Source organism: Typopeltis vanoorti, chromosome 13 (assembly GCF_054136105.1).
Source record: "Typopeltis vanoorti isolate ZY-2024b chromosome 13, IOZ_Tvanoo_1.0, whole genome shotgun sequence".
In the NCBI taxonomy this organism is placed as follows: Eukaryota; Metazoa; Arthropoda; class Arachnida; order Uropygi; family Thelyphonidae; genus Typopeltis; species Typopeltis vanoorti.
In genome coordinates, this window is record NC_143561.1 from 27870620 (window position 1) to 27891643 (window position 21024).

Here is a 21024-nt window from a genome sequence, read left to right on the forward strand (position 1 = left end):
CAGCTTTGCTGATTCTGTTGTCTATTTCCATATTTAATTTACCATCTTCACTAAAAATCATGCCTAAGTAGCTGAAATGTTTTACTTGTTCCACAGGTTCTCCATTCATAACACAGTTGACATTTTCAATGATTCTGCCTATTTTCATTGTCTTTGTCTTTTTATTGCTGACATTCATACCATATCTATTACAACACCTATTCAATTTAGTCAGAGGATCTTGCAGACTTGTAGCGGATTTATTTAGAAGTATAACATCATCCGCATAAAGCAAAGAGCTGACATTAACATCTCCAATTTTGATATCATGTTTAATACCATTTTCCTTCATAATGTGATCCATATAGATGATGAATAACAGAGGGGATAATGTACAGCCTTGTCTCACACCAGATTCAATATTAACCATCTTCCGTACTTCCTTCAATTCGAATTGCTGACTTACAACTCAAATAAGGACTAAGTATTGCTTGATATAATGCCCCATTGACACCATATAACTGTTAGCGTATGGAATAGCTTCTTTCTTGGCACCTTGTCATATGCCTTTTCCAAATCGACAAAACTTAAATACAGATCTCTGTTATATTCCTATGCTTTCTTGACTATTTGTTGCAAAGTGAAGATCTTATCATATATATTATAAGATAACATCATCTGCATAAAGCAAAGAGCTGACATTAACATCTCCAATTTTGATATCATGTTTAATACCACTTTCCTTCATAATGTGATCCATATAGATAATGAATAACAGAGGGGATAATGTACATCCTTGTCTCACACCAAATTCATCATTAAACCATCTTCTTGTACTTCCTTCAATTCTAACTGCTGACTTACAACTCAAATAAAGACTATGTATTGCTTGATATAATGCCCCATTGACACCGTATAACTGTAGCGTATTGAATAGCTTCTTTCTTGGCACCTTGTCACATGCCTCTTCCAAATCGACAAAACTTAAATACAGATCTCTGTTATACTCCCATGCTTTCTTGGCTATTTATCGTAAAGTGAAGATCTGATCCTGACAGCCTCTATTTGGCCTGAATCCAGCTTGTTCTTCACCAAGCTTTCCTTCCACAATTCTTCTCAACCGTTTCTCAAGTATACTTGCATAGACCTTACCAGGAACACTCAGTAGGGAAATACCTCTGTAATTCTCACATTCAGTTTTATTTCCCTTTTTATATATGGGTACTATGAGAACTCTATTCCAATCATCGGGATTTCGTCAATCTGTCCAGGCTTTCTGAACTATGTAGTGCAGTCACTGTAAGACTCTTATACCACAATACTTCAGCATTTCTGGTCGAATATCATCTACTCCTGCTGCCTTTCCACATTTCAAGCCTTTGATGGCTTTTTCTACTTCAAGTATGGATATGTATTCCTGACTGCATGCCTGGTCAGTGTTTTTTACCACTGTGCTGTCATCACTGCTTGTTTCATTTAGCAGTTTTTCAAAGTAATTATTCCATATTTCAAGGATATCTTTTTCTCCCGTTTTCACGTCACCTTTATCATCTCTAACTCCTTTTACAGCACTCTTTCCTCCATTCTTAAGCTTCTTCAAAAACCTCCAGAATATTTTGCCGCCTTCTTGATATTTATTTTCTATATACTTGCCAAAGTCCTCCCATGACTTTACTGCCTCTTTAACTTCCTGTGTCCACCAGAGAGTTCTGATTTTTTTATCCTTGCAGACAACCTCACCACATGCTTCTCTGGCAGAATCAATCAATGTTTTCTTCAGAGTTTGCCACTGAATCTCCAAGGTTTGATTCCTATTATCAAACTCTTTCATTTTTGATTTCATTTTTTTCAATAATCTTTGTGTATTTTAGTCTACAATTCACATCTGAGAGCTACTGAACTTTTATTTGGTTTAAACTTTCTTACATGTTATTCTTTTCAATATGAAATTCAATTTTATCCTGCTCAAGACTAAATATTGATCACTTCCAATTTCAAATGCTCTGTACACTCTGGAGTCCTGCATCAGGGAGAAAACATCACTATCAACAATAACATAGTCAATGAGACTTTTCTTATTCTTAGCCTCTTCTCTCCATGTGAATTTGTGCACATTTTTATGTTGGAACATGGTGTTAGTAATAACCAGTCCATGTCCTGAGTAGAAATCCAACAGATATTTGCCATTATTATTAGCTTTGCTCTTTTCTCCAAATTTTCCCAAAATATTTTTGTATGTCTCACAATCATTTCCTACTCTGCTATTTAGATCCCCAACAAGGACCAACTTTTCCTTTTTCATTGTGTCAGTTGCTTTCTCAAAAGCCTCAAAAAATTCCTCCACTTCTACCTTAGTAGAACCTTCTGTGGGACCATAGGCACAAATAAGTCTCATTGTCCAGTTCCCCATTCTCATATTTGCCCACATTACTCTACTTGAGACTGACTGCCATTCAAGAAGATTAGCCTCGTAATTTGTGTTGAATACTATGGCTACTCCTTCTTTTCCTTGATTGTCATTGCCTGAATATAACATTTTGTATTTATTGCACAGAAAGATCTCACCAGTTTTTGCCTTTTTTTTGTTTCAGTCACCCCTATTATGTCGTACTTATCTAATTCATCAGCTAGCTCAATTTCTTTGTCATTCAGGCTTCTTGTGTTGATAGTACCGATCTTTAACTCTGGCGATGTTGAGTTGGGGTTTGTTTTCAGATTTGTTCCAGTAGCTGACTTTTCACTGGTAGCCCTGGTTCCCTGGCGAAAACAACGAGTGCCTTGTTTAACCGGGCGACTCCCCAGCCGGCGTGAAATTTTGTCATGTCATACCATCATTTTTATTTTGTTTCTTATTGGTTAAACCAAAATAAAAATGATGGTACGACTCGGCTAAATCCCAAATTGCCAGCCCATCCTCGTTCATTCAGTATCCAAGTAGATACCCAACAGGGTGCACCACGAGAAGGTGAGGATTGGACATTAGGTCAGGAGCTCTGGTCGATTCTCCACATTCCTTTAAAGGCTATGTGGAGGTCTCCTCTCAGTTATACAGCTTTGACCCTTAAGCACCCCATGGAAGAAAAAATCCTCTACCTTCGTATGAGACCTGAAAAATCACCTTTATCAAAAGAGACCAGATAAAGGTTCCTCACGTCATGGATGGGAATCAAACCCCGGACTTTCCGACCAAAGGGCTTCATCTATACCGACTGAGCTACAGAGGCTCTACCATTTTAAATAACTATTGAATAAAATTAAAAACTGTAAAAAAAAAAAGTACAAGTTAGTACTATATAACAAAAGCCAGTTTGCATAAAGTAAATATATATATACAGTGGTATCTTGAGATACAAGTGCCCCAACATCCGAGTTTTTCGAGATGCGAGCAGTCACTAGGTCGATTTTTTTTTTGCCTTGAGTTACGAGCCAGAATTTGAGATACAAGCCTGCTTCTGTGACGTCACAACCATCACTCTGCTGAGATTCCCGAGTCTTGTGCATCGTTCAGTTCACATGTTTACCTAACCACAGAAGCATTTCTGTGGTGTTGAGTTTTAATTTTTTTTTTTTTTTTTTTTTGTGTGTACAGTTATTTAGCTAATTTTTTTCGTATAACCATGAGTCCAAAGAAGGTGAGTATAAAGTACAGTGGTGAGAAGAGGAAAAAGGTGATATCCATAGAATTAAAGTGCGAGATAATAGGACAAACATGAGCAAGGCGTAAGAGTAATAGACTTGACAACTCAGTACGATCGCACTATTTCTACGATATGTACCATTCTGAAGCAGAAGGACTCGATAAAGGCTATAACTCCAGCTAAGGAGTTATAGCCTTTTAAAGTTTGAAAGGGATCGTTAAAATCATTTCAAAGCTACGCAACCCTGTCCATGAAAAGATGGAGAACCTGCTGATTTTTTGGTTGACAGGGAAGCGGCTCGCAGGAGACATTGTGACAGAGACTATAATTTGTGAGAAGGCACGAGCCATTTACGCAGATTTGCTGCAGCAGACCCCAGATACTTCAGCACAGGAGGCTTCACAAGAGCAGTTCAAAGCCAGTCGTCGGTGGTTCGAAAATTCGAGAGTTTTGGAAGGACTACTACAACATTGTCATATGCTTCAAAATTATTGATATGGCCTGGCAAGGTGTTACAAAAAGGACCTCTGCATGGAAAAAGCTGTGGCTGAAAGGGACTTTGAAGGATTTAGCCCTGAACAGGAAGTACTGGAGGAGATTGTGTCTCTCGGAAAGTCCATGAGCCTGAAGGTGGATGAGGGAGACATCGAAGACCTTGTCGGCGCACATTCCGAGGAAATGACGACGGAGGAGTTGACGGAACAACACACGCAGCAACATAAGGAGGTTCGGCAGGAGATTGGTACAACAGCAGAGGAGGTTATCACTTCAAGTGTTGGCAATGTGGGAAAAAGTTTCTGACTTTATTGAAAAGAAATACCCTGAAAATGTTGCAACTGGTTGTGCAGCGGCGCTATTTAATAACACTTGCCTAACTCATTTCAGAAACATTCTAAAAGGGAGGAAGAAACAAAGCTCCTTGGACAGGTTTCTATTGAAACACCCTGCAGATGAAAGTGACGAAAGCGTGGCAAAAAAGAAAAAAACTAGCAAAGAAGAAAATTAAGTTAAGCAAAAGTGAAGTGAAAGAAAAAATTAATACCATACGCTAATCGGCTCGGCCAACACTGTTTATTTCTTTAGATTCTCTTTTACATGTACGTATGTTTAGTATTTGGTTTTATTTTGCTTGTATACAATATTTGTTCATTATAAATACATTATTATAAAAAAATTGGAGTGGTTTTTGGGGGCTGGTATAATTTCAATGGGGAAAACTGATTTGAGATACAAGCATTTTGACTTACGAAATCAGTCATGGAATGAATTAAACTCTTATCTCAAGGTACCATTGTATTTCGCTTAGGAAAGAAAAAATCTATCTTACTGATTTTTTATTTTTAAGGAATCATGCAGCTGAACGATTATCCTGCTGAGTTCGAAACAGTATAATGAAATGCACTATATTTATCCTTGAGAGGATTAAGTTCTTTGTAGTATAGTACAGTGCTGAAAGCTCTTGATGAAATGGCAATGAAAAAAAAGCTTTTTTCCTTTTCATGATTTTTATGATGGATTTTTATGCCTCCAAACTAAAATAAATGAAACTACCAAAAAAAAAAAGGAATCCTTAAAGGCCTCCTCTTTTCAAAATCACTTATCATTTTTATCTCTTTCTACATAAAAATAAATAAATAAATAGTTAGCTACATACCTACAGTTCTGGATAAGAATCTCCAATCCAAAATCAGTAATTTCCCAACACCATGGCAATGCTAGATGCTTCAGATGTTTACAGCTACAATTACATAAAACTATTCATAAGTAAACTTCTTTAAACTATGGTAGCACCAAATATATGACTATGTTTCAAATGAAGTACCATAATACAAATAACGAATAAATGCGACAATTCAATTGCATTTCAATATTGTTTATGACTGATTATTTTAATAGCAAGGTTACTTTGTTTCATATAGTCTGCTGAGCCATAAAGTTTATTTTGAAATTATATAGCTGAAGAGTTGTATTTTGGCACAATAGAAAGGAACAAGTTGCTAAGATCACTTTTAACAGATTGTTACTAAGAAGTGGCAAAATGTTATGGAGGCTATTAAAAAGCTTAGAAATGGAGGAAAAAGTACTGTAAAAGGCACCAAAGATGATAAAGGTGACATGAAAACTGAAGATAAGGATATCCTGTATATGTCTGGAGTAATAACTTTGAAATATTGTTAAATGAAACAAGTAGTAACAAAATAATGCTAGAAAATTTTCAAGAAGAATGCAAAGAGGAGTACCTATCAATAATTGAGATAGAAAAAGCAATCAAAAACTTGAAACGTGGAAAAGCAGCTGGAGTAGATGACATTTGACTAGAAATTCTTAAGTATGAAAGTATAAAAGTTTTGCACACTGCATAATTGCAGAGAAACTGGTCAGAAGGTCAAATCCATGATGATTGGGGTATAGCTCTAATGATTCCCATCTGTAAACAAGGGTATAAAACTGAATGCGAGAATTACAGAGGAATTTCTCTACTAAGTGTTCCAGGTATGATTTATACAAGATCTTTCTCAACCTCTTTACAAGTATGTTGAGAAAGATCTGGAAGAGAAAGTTGGAGAAAAAGAAGGCCAAATACAGGTTGTAAAGATCAGATTTTCACTTCATGACAAATAGTTGAGAAATCGTGGGAATGTGACAAGGATCTGTACTTAAGTTTGTAGATCTAGAAAAGGTATATGATGAAATGCCCAGAGAAAAGTTTTTCAAAACATTACAATTATATGGGATAAATGGAACATTATACAACATTAACCACCTCATCAGCCATAATGGATCAAATACACATCCTCATATACTTCGTATCCATCATATATTTCAATGTAATATCAATGATATTACAATTTTAATATACACTTCGCATCCACGATAAACTTGACGTCTATAGACGTCTTGGCCGGTTGCATGGTTAATACAGAGCAATACATAGTCTACATTTAAGTTGTAAGTCAGCAGTTAGAAATGAAGGAAATACAGGAAGATGGTTTGATATAATGATGTACATTATCTCCACTCTTATTCATCATGGATCACATTATGAAAGAAAGTGGCATTAGGCTTGATATTAGAATTAAAAATGTCAAACTTTGCTGTCTGCTTTATGCAGATGATGTACTTTTAAACACATTTAGTGCAAGTATTATCCAGATTTTCTAACTAAACTGAATAGTGGCTGTAACAAATTTGGCATGAAAATTAGCAATAAAAAGACCTATGTTTCTGCCTATGAAAATAGGCAGAAACATTGAACACATCAACTGCATTCTGAATGGAGAGCCTACAGAACAAGTAAAATATTTCAGCTATTTAGGCACAGGTTTAGTAAAGATGGCAAGTTAAATATGGAAATAGACAACATAATAAGTAAAGCTGGTATTGTTGCTATGTATATGAAATTACAGCAAAATTAGACAAAAATCCACACTAGCAGTATACAAGCCAGTGTTCAAAACCAGTTACGGATCTGAGAGTTGGGTTAGAAATAAAGCACTTGATCAAAGACTAGATACCATAGATATGAGGGATCCAAGAAAAATTAGGCAAGTGAACAGATGGCATCAGTGGCAGAATCATATTAAAAATGAAGACATTGGGAAGGAACTTGACATTGTTAGCTTTCAAGAATGTGAGCAGGGCTAATTTAAAGTAATATGGTCACTTAAACAGAACGGGGAAGGAAAAGTTAACAAAGTACTCTATCCGATCAAAAGTATTCAGATACTTACTCAAAACTAAACAGACTTTCCCTGTGACATACTTTCCAGTAGTGGACATTAAAAGTGGACCTTTTCTGTAGCCAGAGCAGTTCATGATGTGGCTACAGCTCTTCAGGATGAATTAGAACACTGACTTCACTCCGGATCCCAATGACTCATTCACTGCAAGTGCTACTTGCAGTGGATGAACTACCACACTTGCCAAACGTGACTGTAGGATGCTACTAGGAAGGATAATATGTAAAAATTGCAATTCTTCAGCCAATACATTGAATGCGAAATTCTGGGCATTGACTGAAATACAAATCTGTACAAAAACACTCAAAACCAAGGCTCACAACATGGGTTTCCATAGTAGAATTGCAATATACAAGCCTCATATTACCTGATCCAACATGCCATCTTCAGTGGTGCAAAGAGCATAGACAGTGGGATGTGGAAGCTTGGAAAGCTGTGTTATGGAATAACGAATCACGCTACACCCTTTACCGAGCAGACGAACAGGTTACTGTCTCTTACCGGAGTGCATAACTACAACTATGAAATGCAGAGGTGGCAGTGTGATAGTATGGTCCCGTTTTTCTTCATTTAGTTTTGGCCTTCATTCAATGTTGTGCTGCGAACATTGAACTCTGAGAGATATTTGAACATTCTGGACAATGCAATGCATCTTACAGAAGTGACCATTGTCTCTTTCAGCAACATTATGCTGAAAGAGACATGTCATAAGGCTGCTGCTGCTGTAACTGCATGGTTTGTGAACACGAACATCACCACACTTGACTATCCTCCACAGGGCCCTGATCTCAGCCATACTGAACATCTGTGGGATGAATTGGAGTGTCGGATGGGGTCAAGGAACATCTGTCCCACAACAGTCCAAGACCATATTACATGCTTCAAAGTTCCCATTAACTGTCTAATATGCTTGTGGAAAGTATGCACCATGGATTTCTACAGTCATCGTTGAGAAAGGAGATCCTACATCTTAAGGTGGCATAAGTCAGTATTCTCTGGAACCTGTCCAATATATGCTCATCACCATGAAAACCAGGACACTAAATCTGTACATATTAATCCATGTGAGGCCTGATCAAGGCCTTATACAATTGAACTAGAACCTCTTTATTTTTACACATTAAAGTTCTCTGCATTAATTGCCATAATCTGATGTGATGACTTCACAACTTGTGCAATGTGTTCTCTGAACTTCAGATCCTTGTCTGCCACCACTCCAAAGTCTTATCTCCTCAACTTCCTCCAGAATTTCCCTGCTAAGTGTATACTTTGCATCCCATTGTTGCCTACCATATTTCAGAATCGCACAATATGCAACTTTGAACTGATAGTTCCGTACTGTTGCTCACTCATTTAATCTATTCAAGTCCTTCTGTAAAGCCATAACATCTGCTTGATTCTTCATCACTCTTCCCAGTTTTGCATCATCTACAAATAGTTATATATCAGCAGTTAAACCAATCCAATATGATAATTATACAAATTAAATAATGATATTACACCTGCATACATAAATTGCTGATACTTATCAGAGAGCCAGTTGCCTGTCCAACTCACTAATTTATCATCCCATCTGCTTTGGTTTAGTTACCAATTTGTAGTGTGGCAATCTATCAAAAGCCTTTGCAAAATCAAAGTATACCACTGTGGCTATTAGAAAATTTCTTTTTGATGGAGTCTTTTGTGATAAGATGTTAGCTACATTGAGCATGATATTGTTGACAACATTAGGAGATAAGTTGTGTATGCCATGCTCTCTATACCACGATTTCTAAACCAGGAACTTGCTGAGGTGCTACTGCAAAGTCAAAGCACAATAACAGCTGTTTTGTTGAATCTTTTTGATGACGACTTAATGACAACTTTAGTGGCTAACTTTGCAGCTGAGAAGAACAACAAAGATTATTAATATGTTTATATTTTATCTTCTGAAATTCTTCATGGGTTGATTTCTCAGAAATATTAAATAAAACACTCTAAAGTTCAGGGTTGACAATAGAGGAGAGTTCAACTTGAAAGAGAGCTAATGGCTGTATTAATAGTAGATAATTTATGATTTGTTCATGAAGCAAAGCTGGCACACCTGTACATGTGCAGAGATTTAGGAGAGTGAAATTTTGATTTAAACTTAACACAAGTAGGTATGATTCCCCAGTCCCTACACTTTTTAAGGAAGGCCTAAATATGATTGTATTAAAGTTCCCAAGACTGGGAAACTTAATTCTTAGGCCTCTTGCCCAACATCTAAAGCTAGCCAATGGCACCCACTATGGGTGCCATTGGCTAGCTTTAGATGTTGGGCAACCCTTCATAAGACTTTATAGTCTTCATATAGTCTAATTTCATTTCTTCCCCTCATTACTTGTGTTCCTGTGTGTGTTATTACAATTTTAACATTGCATTCCTGAAGATGTGATAGAGATGAAATATTGAAATGATTAAACTTCCTGTTTAATTATTTTTCTTTGTTCTGTATTATTCTATTAAATTGTATTATTAGTGTAAACCAGCACCTAAGCCTAAATACTTGTTCATCATCCCTCTCAAAAAATGAATATTACCATAGTAGAGCATATGTCATCTGTTCCAATCCTGAGAATCTCTGACAAGAACTGGACCATCCAAAGCATCACACTACAGAATGGCTTTGTCAGAAAGAAGTTTAAACACATATTCGACACTTTTAAGCCCATCCCTAAGAACTGTATGATGAGTTGCAATTCCATATACTAGTACGTATCTCCCTTGTCTAGTTGCCTTGTTACAGAACATAAACATAAGCATTGATAAAACACAACCTCTCTTTAATGTTCACACCAGGGTAATCATAGCTTTCTTGCCATCCTTGGTGAAGCAAGAGGAAATCACCATGGCCTCTGGCAATTTTGTGCCTGCATGTCACCAGACATGCCACTTATCATGACAGTTTCTTTTATTGTAACCAAATCAGCATAGAGGCAGGGAGGGAGATGAAAAGGAATGTTATTTTTCAGGATATATTAGAAAACAATAATTAAAGAGAATGATATATTTGATTATTAGTTATTATACTTGAATTACTAAAAGATGTAAAGAATGACAAATATAAGAGAGAAAGAATAGGCATGAACAGAAATACTTTCATTACTGTCAAATGGTTTATAAATAATTTATATTTGTGATATATGTGTGCATGTTCTATAAGTTGCTGGGGGGGGGTAGAGTGAAGAACATGTGATCGCATAAACTTTACTTGCATATTTGCATTTATGATGGTATAATTAAAAAAAAAAAAAAAAGAACAAAAACTTATGAATAGATGGAAACGAATTTGTGTTTACAATATAAATCACTAACTAATAATAAAAAGTGGCTGTCTACATTGGTAGCTCAGTAAATAACAGTAGGGATGGGGGGGAAGGCATATCCTATGATTTAATAATGCTGATCAGGTGATTCATGTGGTTGCAGCAGGAGTATATGTGGATTGATGGAGCAGCAAATCATCTTGTACTATTTATTGTGCTTGTTATGTGCATTTCTTTTGTTTTCTTTTTTTTTTAATATATCTTTCACTTTGTTTTCTGATAATTCTTTCATTTACTAATAATCAGTGTTTTTTTACATAGCAGTATAATATAAATAATTTTGTTCTCCTCCTTAATGGTATCTCCACCTTGATGTGGTGAGGAGGCTTGCACACATCAATGAACTCAAGAGCTATGCCAAAAGGTAGCTAAGCTACTTGTAGAGCCTTCCTAGTTGGACAATTCAAGAGGTAGGTGCTGGACTAAAGAGACACCTTGGTCCTCCAAGTTGGAAGTTTTGCATAAGGCTGGTTACCTTACCAAGTAAAAAATTTCTGTAACTCAGACACTTTTACTTAAAAATTCATTGAACAAAAACAATGGAAAATGGCCAAAAAAGAAAAAGAATCTCAGACATTTTAAAAGTAGCCATATGGAATGTAAGAAGCATAATAACAAAGGAATTCGAAATAGCAAAACAACTAGCATCATTAACATAGCCATTACCATGTTATATAGCAGAGTGGACCAATATATTAGGACTTCTAGTGGAGTGGCCATTTTAATTGATAATAAATGGAAAAACAGAATACGAAAGAAGTGTTATATAAATGATCAAATTATAACAGTTAAATTAAAAACAAATAGAAGCTACTTAAATATCATAGGAGTGTATACCCCTGAAGAAAGTAGAAAGTGGACTATGAAAATTTTATAAGAAACTACAAAAAAGTTAAATAAATGTAATAAAAATGATTATATATTAATAGCAGCAGATCTTAAAGCTAGAGCTTTGCATGAATAACAATGGTCAAGAACTATCAGGATTCTGTATTTTCGATAATTTTTAAATAACTAATACTTTTTTTTCAAAAAAGGGATATAAATTAATATACTTGGACTTGCAGAGGAACAAGATCTATAACTGATTATATCATTACTAATTAGAAACTAGCTCCACGTGTAAGAGATGCACATAATTACAGAGGAAATGTAATTTTTTCAATTTATTCCTTAGTAGTTTCTAAAATAGAAATAAGATATAGATTAAGAATGGAAACATTGATAAAGATAATTCATAAAGCAGCCTCTGAAGTACTTGGAAAGAAAAACTAAAATATTAAAAAGAAAAACAAAAAATTTGGAACACAGATATAGAAAATGCAATAAAATAAAAACAAAAAGGATACAAAACATTCCTTCAAAAACATACAAAGGAAAAATAAGAAATATGCTAAAACAAAAGAAAAAAATAGCTACAACCATAGTACAGAAAGCTCAAAGATTCCTGGGACAGATTTATTATTAAAGTAGAAGATATAGATGGAAGACAAAAACACTGTCTACAAAATATTAAAAAAATTAAACAATGAAAAAAGATACAGCACAAATCAATATAACACAAGAGAAACAACAATGGATAGAACATTATAAGAATTTAAGGTATGACCCCAATTTAAGGACAAAACAATAATGAAGACATTACTACTGATATAAAACCATTATTTTTTATATAAATATATGTATACAATCGTCAACCAGTTTCGCCAGCATGGATCTGTCTGGCTTCTTCAGGACGAGAATGGTTACATTAACATTAAATGCTACAACAGAAGAATGTGGTAACGACCTTAAAATCAGTTAAAAAAATTGAAAAGAACAGTCGACATTAAGAGCATAAAGTGTGGAGAATTAATCATTGTTAGTAGATTGAGTTCTATAGTCGTTCGATTAATTCAGTTCTGCTAAACATAGTGAATTTATTAAGCTTTTTCAAATGTTCTTTTAACATCATGCCTTGATTTCTATTGAGATTGTTTCCTGTACGGAGTACCACTGTAGCTTCTTTCAAGTTTCTACATTTGAAATCTTCTTCAATGTACGGCATGGAGCTGTTGTCCTAATCCTGAGGTGTCTGTTCTGTTGTTGACATCTCTGAGCATGTGAATAATGCTAAGTTTTTGTGCATACTTATCATTATGCACAAAAACTTAGCATTATTCACATGCTCAAAAACAGAGCAATAAATATCATCACAGAAGAAAAAGATCTACTTGATGAGCTCAAACTCATATCAAAAACTTTATCCAAAAATAATTATCCACAAAATAAAATTCAAAAGATTCTCTATGGAAACAGCCCACAGCAACAACCTCAAGTGATACAGTACACATCGTCCATCGTCATACCTTATGCAGGCTCAGTCTCCAACAAAATAGCAAAAATCATGAATTCTTTCAACATCAGGGTTGCCTTTAAACCTATTTTAACTACACTGCACATGTTAAGATCTCCTAAGGACATCATCACTTTCTACAAATACGCAGGAGCATACAACATCCCATGTTCCTGTGGACTGAACTATATAGGTCAAACATCACGAAGCCCAGAAATCCGAAAAAAAAAGAACATATCAGAGATGTCAACAACAACAGAACAGACACCTCAGGATTAGCACATCGTTTCTCAAATTTCGAACCATTCCATTGATTGGGACAACAGCTCCATGCCATACATAGAAGATTTTAAATGTAGAAACTTTAAAGAAGGTGCAGTGGTACTCCGTACAGGAGACAATCTCATAGAAATCAAGGCATGATGTTAAAAGACATTTGGAAAAGCTTAATAAATTCACTATGTTTAGCAGAACTGAATTACGCAAAAAACTATAAAACGCGATCTACTAATAATGATTAATTCTCCACTCTTTATGCTCTTAATGTCATGCATCCTTTTCAATTTTTTTAAACTGATTTTAAGGTTGTTACTGCATTCCTCTGTTCTAGCATTTAATGTTAATATAACCATTCTCGTCCTGAAGAAGCCAGATAGACCTAAGCTGGTTGACGATTGTATATATATATATATATATATATATATATATATATATATATATAAAAAATCATGGTCCAATAAAATCCAAAGAAAATGTCTCATATTTATGAAACCATTATATTAGAAGAATTAAAAGAAGGAATAAAGTTATCAAAAAATAGAAAATCAACTGAATTAGATGGCATAAAGTACACAGTTTTGGAAATATGGTGGAGAATCTTTACATCAAAGATTCTCAAAATTAATAAATAACTACTGGATGAAATGCAAGATTCTGTCAGATTGGTCAAAAGCTAAAGGTTATATCTATATTTAAGAATGTAAACAGGGTGATTGTGGAAATTACAGAGGAATCAGTCCATTAAATAGAGGTTACAAAATTTAAATTTACAGTGAAATTCTGAATAAAAGACTAAGAAATATTGTAAACAATCTGCTCCCAGAAGAACAAAATGGTTTCAGACATGGAAGATTACGTATAGACAATATTTATAAGATAAAACAAATCGTCGAAAAAAATACAAGAATTTAATTTACAAACTCATCTGGCCTTTATAGATTATGAGAAAGCTTTTGATAAAATACACAGAAAAGTTATGGAATATAATGAAAAACAAGGATATCCATTACAATTGGTACAAGCTATACAAAGTTTATATAAAGATACAAAAGTACAGTTATAATTAGATAATAAAAGAACAGAAGAGACTGACATCGATCAAAGTGTTAGACAGTGATGTAGCTTATCTCCAACTTTATTGATCAGATTATTAAAATATAGAAAACAACAATAAAACAAGGTATCTGGTTAACCAGAAGAACTGTTATCAATATAATGCTGTATGCAGATGATTAGATTGCATTACAAGTCAATGAAGATGACCTTCAAAAATCAGTTTATGCATTAAACAAAATAAGTCAATGATGCAATTTACAAATTTTAGAAAAGTAATGGCATTTAAAGGTGGAGATAGTGTTCAATTAAAAATAGTCATAGAAAATACCGTGGAACGTTTAAAAGGACACTAAATAAAAAACAAGATAAGACATTCAACTAAAATTTTATAAAGTAATGGCCATTCCCACTCAATTACATGTGGCCTGTTAAAAAAATGTAAGTAAAATACAAACTGAAGAAATTAGATTTTTAAGAGCAATTAAAGGATGCACAAAATTGGACCATATAAAAAAATTAAGTCATCAGAAGAGAACTAGACATTTACAACGTAAATAAAAAGATCAAGGAATATACAGAGAAATGGAAAAGCATCTATTTAGGATAGAAAGATATCAGCTACCAAAAGAAGTGGATAAATATGGACCATATATATATATATATATATATATATATATATATATATATATATATATATATATATATATAGAGAGAGAGAGAGAGAGAGAGAGAGAGAGAGAGAGAGAGAGGGGGGGGGGGGAGGGAGGAAAACTGGCTGTAAGATGGAAAGACCAGTGAACTGGAATAGGCAAGGCAAATGTCTAATCCTTGAGAAGAAGATTTTGTTCTTTATGCAAACATTTTATTTTAAAAATTAACAATATCTATTTTCTTTATGTAGAGAAAAAAAAATGTATTTATGAATACTATTACATTATCAGATTATTTTAAAACACAGTAAATTATTCATATGTATGAGTCACATTAAACACATTTAAGGCTGTCCATCACAATTTATACAATATGTTGTCACCTCATAACTGAGATGATCTTAAGACTATGAAACTTCGACCATGTGGAAAAATGAAACTGGGGATTGCAGTTTTGTCAATAAGGAAATATGATAGAAAGATCCAAATTGGTGTAGAGATTTGAGAGGATAAATAGAAGAAATTTTTTAATACATGGCAGGATAAAAAGGAACAAGGGATAATCTCTGGAAACTCAGATTGAAAAGATGAATTTAAAAAGGAACATGACAGATAGTGTACAAGCTAGAGTAGGCTTTTCCCATTATGAAAACTATGGAGATACCCAAATAATAATATATGAATTAGTATAGTTGCTGGCTTAGTTGGCCAAGCAGATAGCATATGCTTATCAACAGGCTAGGGGTTGAATTCCATTATAAGCTTGATGTTTGCGGATGTCATTAGGGATAGATAGCTTTCATTTCTGGGTTTGAAACCACCAGCCCTGCTCAGTGGAGACTTGAAGTGGCTTTAGAAAGTTCCACATTTGTTCTTCAGAGGGCTTCCAGATTTTCTAGCCCTTACTTCACCCACGATACTAAAATTTTTAAACTTATGAATACAATTTACATTAAAAAAAATGGAAGAAATGATTTAAAGTAGCAATTTCTTTTTACTAATTTTTTTTTTCCCATTTAAATGGAAGAAATGTAGCAATACTTGAGAGGTACTGATTGATGTATCATTCATACTTCTAAAATAACTGACTGCTGAAGTTAATGTTCTATTTGGTGGATTGACTGTTCTAACAACACTAAATCATTTATTTGGAAGAAAAAAAAAAACAACTGTCCTGCATGAACATGTTTTTTGTTAATTTTTTTTTCACTCACCCATTTAGTTTTTAACTTACCATTTAGTCATATTTTCTATTCCTTTATCATCCAAAAGCAGACTGTCCATTTCAAGATGTGTTAAATGTTGCATCTGCTTTCCTGCAAAGAATTCTGTTAATGCTTTTGTGGAGAGCTGTGGTGCCCTTCGTAACTTCAAATAATTTAGAGATTCCAAAGTCTAAATAAAATAATAGAAATAAATGTATTCATGTTTGCATGAACACACACACACACGCACACACGTAAATATGTATTTTTGTATAAATAATTAGGGATGAACAAAATTAACATTTTATGAATAACAAACTAGGGGAACAATTCCTATAAGTTAGATTTGAGAATCACAAAATTCATCCACCTCACTTCCAATATAACCATCTGTTGATAAGACTGCTGGTAAGTAAAATCCATTGTTTGTATATTCGGCTGCTTTCTGGGTGGTTACCGGCATATTTTACATGTTATATCTGAAAATTATGCATACGTATTCTCATGCTGTTTCATGCACACTGGGAAATCCTGCATTTCTAGAAGGAAGACAGGTGCTCTGCTAATTTTGCCTAAAACTGAAAAAGAGGGATATGCAGGAAATTCTTATCACATCTTGCCAGCCTGGTTGGCTGAGTGATTAGCATATCTGCTCTCAAACCAAAAGGCTGCAGGTTCGAATCCCAGCGTGGGCATGGAATTTGCGATTGTCTTTGGAAATACTAGTGGTGGTCGGCAGTAGATGTTGTTGGTGTAGTCTCAGTCAATTGGTGGATTGAGTGGTGGAGACAGAGTTGTAGAGAAGGAGCCCTCCCTTGATGAGTCTAATAATAATAATAATAATCCAGATATCTTCTTTGTTATGTATGGTGAAATTACAGCCATAGAAAACAACCCCCCCCCCTTTTTTTTGTAATATTTAAAAATATCAGGCAATGCACTTGTCTAATACATTCTCAATCAGTAATTTCTCTGGAGGATGCCATTATTTTTGCTCAAGATGATCAAGCAATAGTTAGTCATGTCTTTTATGGATGGCGCGTGCACACACACCTTTGCATTCAGAGGTCTATCTTCCACTGTACTTTCCATGGAAGAAAATGGTTTAAAATCAAAACTACATTAAACTCAAAGTACATGCTGTAAAAACTTCACATAATCATTGTACTTATTATATTTGTTTTTTACAGTATTATATATAGCAAGTGAAAATTTCATAAATAATGTTTAAATTTCGTTATATATGTGATAATGTAAAAATATACATATATATTTGTTCACATTTAAATGCAACTGTACACAGTATTATTGGAACTGCTATGTGGAGAAGTGGTGGTGGTATAACGAAAGGAGAGCAGACTTAAATGTTAAGTTATCAAACTTGTTTACCATAATGTTGTAATCCTAAAACACAACATACTGATTTTGAAGTCAGTAAACCATCAGGGATACGAATTTGAAACATTTTAATCAACCAATAAAGAAAATAAATTTATCTACCCTAAATATATAAAATGATAAGCCTTTTTATGTCATGCCTGTATGTCATGTTTTTTGAAACATTTTGAACCTGTCGAGTCTTCAAAATTTGAGTCATCAGAATTCAAGGAGAACCGGCCTACCGGTCCGGAACTCAGGGGGTTGGGCGCCGTGGCTGCCAGGGGGAGGTAACCCCCCTTTCAAGTCTTCAAAATTTGAGTCATCAGAATTCAAGGAGAACCATTTGATAGTGATTTACTTCACTTTATAGAGATAAAGTGAAGTAAATTAATATACAGAATTTGTAATATGGGAAGCACTGTAGGTGCCAAGGGGGATAAATGGAGCATAAATTAAATCGCATATTGCAATTTAATTTATGCAAAAGTTACAAATTTCTACAAACAGTTTTACAAAAAAGTCTTTTTGCAAAAGTTACAAATTTCTTAAGCACATAATTAAGGAATTATTCTACAGTGTTAACAGAAAACGTTAGCACTGTAGAAAACTGAAACATTTCAATATGGAACATGTCAACCCTGAACTGTGACGTTCCATGTCATACCATGCTTAGCACCAAGTGATTCAGGAGTTCTTAAGGCAAACTGGCCCACTTCTTCTTCAGAGCAATAAGGCCTTGTTTATTTTCTGGAGGGAAATTTCAAGTAGCAATGTGTCTCCCTATTGAGTCCCAAACATGTTCTATGGGGGGGGGTTGAGATCTGGGGAGCATGCTGACTATTTGATTGCTATCCTTAGTCTCCAGAAGTATTTCCACTACTGATGTTCAATGTGGTGTCGCATTGTCACCCATGAAAGTGCATTCTTTGCGTACAGCACCACAGAACAATCGAACATGACGTTCAGGAACTTCGTTGCAATATCGTTCACCAGTCACAGTCCCTTTTTCCAGTATTTGTAGCCCAGCACGTCTATTAAGCATAATACCTCCCCCATACCATCATATCTATTCCTTTCAAGAACATTCTCACGATGGTAAGCAGTACCACTTTCATGCCAGATCAATGGTTGTCTAGAATCGGAGGAAAGACTAAAATGTCTCTCATCTTTAAAGAGTAGACTATTGGTATCTCATCCAATATTTATGGATACAACAACAAAGAAAATTTGGTAGATGATCAGCTGTGGATATGCAGACAGACTACAGGCCTTTGGGTGTACAGGCCTACTTTTTGCAGACATCTTGCCAAAGTTTGTCGAGATATCCATGTACCTGTACTTGAATGGAGCCGACTTTCAAGCTGACCTGCCATGCTGCGTCTATTACGTTTTCTTCATGCTCCCTGGTAGAGTGAGTGCGATCTCTTAGCAAATGTCTGGAACATATTCCGTTGCATTGAAATGCTGCCCAGAAACTGGATATAATGGTATGTGAGATTCCACTCTCTGGCAATATTAGTAATTCTGCAACTTTGTTCAAGCTTTAATTTAAATTGCCAGAAGCCATCACTTTTGATTTGCTGATGCTTAAATTAAGCCTGGTTCTGTTACTTTCCATCTTAACAAATTGAATCAATACCTCCAGATCATACTTAGTTTCTGCTATGAGGGTTTATCATCTGAATATCTTAAATTATTTATTTTTCTGCCATCAATCTTAATTCCAGCTGGATCTTTGTTTAAGTTAGCCATTCTCATAATACACTAGTGTTCAAAACCTAAGAACGAACTGTAACGATAGCTGTCTTCTTCGTTACTGTAATATCTTCTTTTATTCTCTATTACTAATTAGCAGTATGTGCTTTTTTTCTCGTAACCTTCCTTATTTATTCTACTGCGTACTATGTTTATCCATCTTCCGTATTTATTAGTCATATGCCTATGAACACTGGAAAATTTATTTGTAAGACTGCCCCATCCAATATGTCAATATTCGGCATAAGGCTCAATAAAACGTCCAGTAGATCTCTCTCTCTCACTAGCATAAATTCCTTCAACAAAGTTTACATAAACAGTCGTGGTACTTAAGTAATTAAACTGCATTTTTAATGCCTTAGTTGTTTCCTGCTCACAAGTCCGATTATTTTTAGAAACAGTGCATTGTAAGATAAAGGATCAGGCAGCACTCTTGTAACAAATAATTAAAACACATTTACATTAATATGAAATATACATGAATCAAACGACAGGGAGATTGCTTTCTCTACCCATCTAAAAAAATCTTTAGCATAAAATTAGAACCCTTTTACTTCAATACTAAATAATCTCTTTAACTCAAAAACTTATTTACTCTCAGCTTACCAATTCAACTTATTAAACTTCTAGTTTACTCGCAAAGAGGTTAGCTAACTCTCTGCTAAGTTATTTTTACAAATTTGATATCAACTTCTACATGCCAATTGACTCTCTTATGGACACTTCTTATAACTACTAAACTAATTCTTAACAGTCCATATATAACATATCTCCTAGATTATAAGAGAACATGTACAAAAAGGATGGAACTTACAGAGGCTGTGTCGCACATTCAGTCAAGAGTCTTACACTAAAGTCTTTCCGGCATTTCTTTCATCTGGAGTTTTAGGCTTCTTTCGGGAGTGTCTTGCTTCAGCAACAGCACGTCGGATTTTGGACTGCAATCTGCGGTACTTGAATAGCACATGCAAGAGGTTTCAGCATACATCCTGCTTCAGGAACTTTTGTCTCTAACTGCCAACCACCGATGACTGTAACTGCCGCTGACTGGCTCTCTTCGGTAACAGCGCTTTGCCTTGCTCTCTTTGCAACTGGATCTCGGCTCTCCTCTGTCGGCAACTGGACCTGGACTGTCCTGTTGCAAACAACTAACTGGGGCCTTGCCTCTCCTCTTTCTCTGCTGCCACTGCTCTGGTTCCGACTGCCTCTCCTCAACTGACGACTGGAAGCCCCTTGTGCTCGTCTCAATCCCTTTTATTTTCCTGTTCTCCGGACCTTGCACTAAGGGTTGTAAACCCCGAAGAATTTGGCATGACTCTTTCATCTTCTTTTAAGTTCAACTTGCTCTTTGTTCTCCTCCGAGCACTCCCCCCCCCCTTTTTTTATCTTGCCAGTCAGCAGAAACTTGTCTGAACCTAGTGGCACTCTTAGATACTAACTTTAAAAAGGTATTATGTGCAGAGCTCACAAACAACTTTCTCATACACATAACTGGAAACAACTTTCTTGCGCTCTCATATAGAGCTATTATACAAAGTTCCGGTGGCAAAGCATTGCCTTTGACATTAAAACAGTAAATACAGTCACTTCCCATAGGGTTACAAAAATATCTAGCATAAAAAACATAGAAACAAACAAGGTTATTTACAGTTCTCATGGG

The 21024-nt window shown here is 35.0% G+C and overlaps 1 protein-coding gene across 1 annotated transcript in view; it reads right to left on the bottom strand.

The window, feature by feature from the left end:
* LOC150100011 (S-phase kinase-associated protein 2-like) overlaps positions 1-21024 on the bottom strand; it is an 82242-nt gene that overhangs the window by 21825 nt on the left and 39393 nt on the right. Inside the window, exons 3-4 of the mRNA XM_090402674.1 lie at positions 16259-16419; positions 5272-5355 (exon numbers count right to left, since the gene is read on the bottom strand). Coding sequence (XP_090258800.1) covers positions 5272-5355; positions 16259-16419 — 245 coding nt within the window. The remainder of the gene's footprint in view (positions 1-5271; positions 5356-16258; positions 16420-21024) is intronic.